This window comes from Hippocampus comes, unplaced genomic scaffold, assembly GCF_001891065.2.
Source record: "Hippocampus comes isolate QL1 unplaced genomic scaffold, H_comes_QL1_v1.1 C16988940, whole genome shotgun sequence".
NCBI classification, from domain to species: Eukaryota; Metazoa; Chordata; class Actinopteri; order Syngnathiformes; family Syngnathidae; genus Hippocampus; species Hippocampus comes.
Window position 1 is genome coordinate 1 of NW_017841676.1, and position 1,589 is coordinate 1,589.

Below are 1,589 nucleotides of genomic sequence, written 5' to 3' on the forward strand. Positions count from 1 at the left end.
AAAAAAAAAAAGGAGACGACAGAAATTGCGATCGCAGAATATTCACAAGTTTGTTGATTTCGACAAGTGTCCCTTCAGAGTTCTTTACATGAACGCGGACGTCATCTCGGACGAGAGCGAAGACCTGCTGGTCCTGGACACCGACGCTTTCTCCAGGACGCCCACCTTCCTCATCAGCTGCTGCAACCTCCTCCTGAACTTCTCTCCCACAAAAGCGTAGAGCACCGGGTTGACGCAGCTGTGCAGCAGGCCCAGGCTGTGCGTGGCCAGCATGGCCCGATCCACCGCCAAGCGGGCGGGGCAGCCGTACTGCACGATCTTGGCGCGGAAGAAGGTGTCCGTCATCACGGCGACGTGGTACGGCGTCCAGCACAGCAGGAAGGCCACCACCACGAACGCGATCACCCGCATGGCCCGCTGCCTCTGGAACCCGCCGCGGATGCGAAGGAGGCGCTGGATCGTGACGCCGTAGCAGGGCAGCATGACGGCCAGCGGGACGATGAAACCGAGAGAGTGGCGGAGGACCCTGGTGGCCAGGCGCCAGTCGTCGGCGCTGCGCGGGTCGTAGTACTCGGCGCACACCAAGTGACCGGAGGACGAGAACGACGAGTACAGGAGTCCCGGCAGGGACAGGAGGGCTCCCACGGTCCAGACCGCGGCGCAGATTCCCCAGCTGACCAGCCGCCGGTTCGACCGGCGGGCCTCCATGGCTCGGACGATGACCATGTAGCGGTCCATGCTGATGCACGTCAGGAAGAGGATGCTGGAGTAGAAGCTGAGCTCTTGGACGATGGTGACCACTTTGCACAGTTGGTCTCCAAACACCCAACCCTTGGTGACGGAGGTGGCCCAGAACGGGAGCGTGACAGCCAGCAGCACGTCGGCCACGGCCAGGTGCAGGAGGTAGAGGTCCGAAGGCGGGAGCGCCTGCTTGCTCAGACCGATCACGAGGCCCACCACCAGATTCCCAGGAATGGCCAAAAGGAAGACGACGACGTAAAAGACGCTGATAAAAACGGCGGCGGCCTCCGGGATGGTGAACGGGCTGCAGGGTTGCGTCTCGGGGTTGAGGACGAAGTCGGTGTCATTGTAAGTGAAGTTGAGTTCGTCGTACGCCGAGCCAAAGTCGATGGTGTAGGACGCCGAGCTTAGATCTGGAGGGGTGGACAAGAAGTCCAACTCAAGAACAATCCATATGGCCTTAAGGCTCACGCACGAGTCAGACTTCTGGTCTGGCGACCAATCATTCACGTCGCATGTATGGACAAATAAGCTTACATCGAGAATATGGAACCATTTCGAGGCTTGGTTTTCAGCAAAAGCAGGGACGTCAAGCCTGGACTGGTTGCCACTCAATAACCGATCACTTTTTTCATCTGACAGCAAGAGTGCCCAATACGTTGATTTTCTATTTATTTTTGAAACACTGCTGCGGTACACAACGACTTTCTGAAAAGGCCAATCCTTTTGGATTTTCACGATTTCTGGGTGGCCATCAGAAGAGATCCAACCCCCCCGCACTGAGCAGTGAGCACATTTTGAACCGAAACAAAGGCAAAGTGAAGTGAGCTGACCATTTGGGAAAACAC

General features: G+C 57.3%; 1 protein-coding gene across 1 annotated transcript; it reads right to left on the bottom strand.

The window, feature by feature from the left end:
- Positions 1–30: 30 nt before the first annotated feature.
- On the bottom strand, positions 31–1,581 carry LOC109509666 (C-X-C chemokine receptor type 2-like; the record flags this gene model as incomplete). The annotated part of the gene is made up of 1 exon (XM_019859490.1): positions 31–1,581. A coding segment is annotated over one exon (1,497 nt), but the record flags the coding sequence as incomplete, so codon positions are not given.
- Between the last annotated feature and the right edge of the window lie 8 nt (positions 1,582–1,589).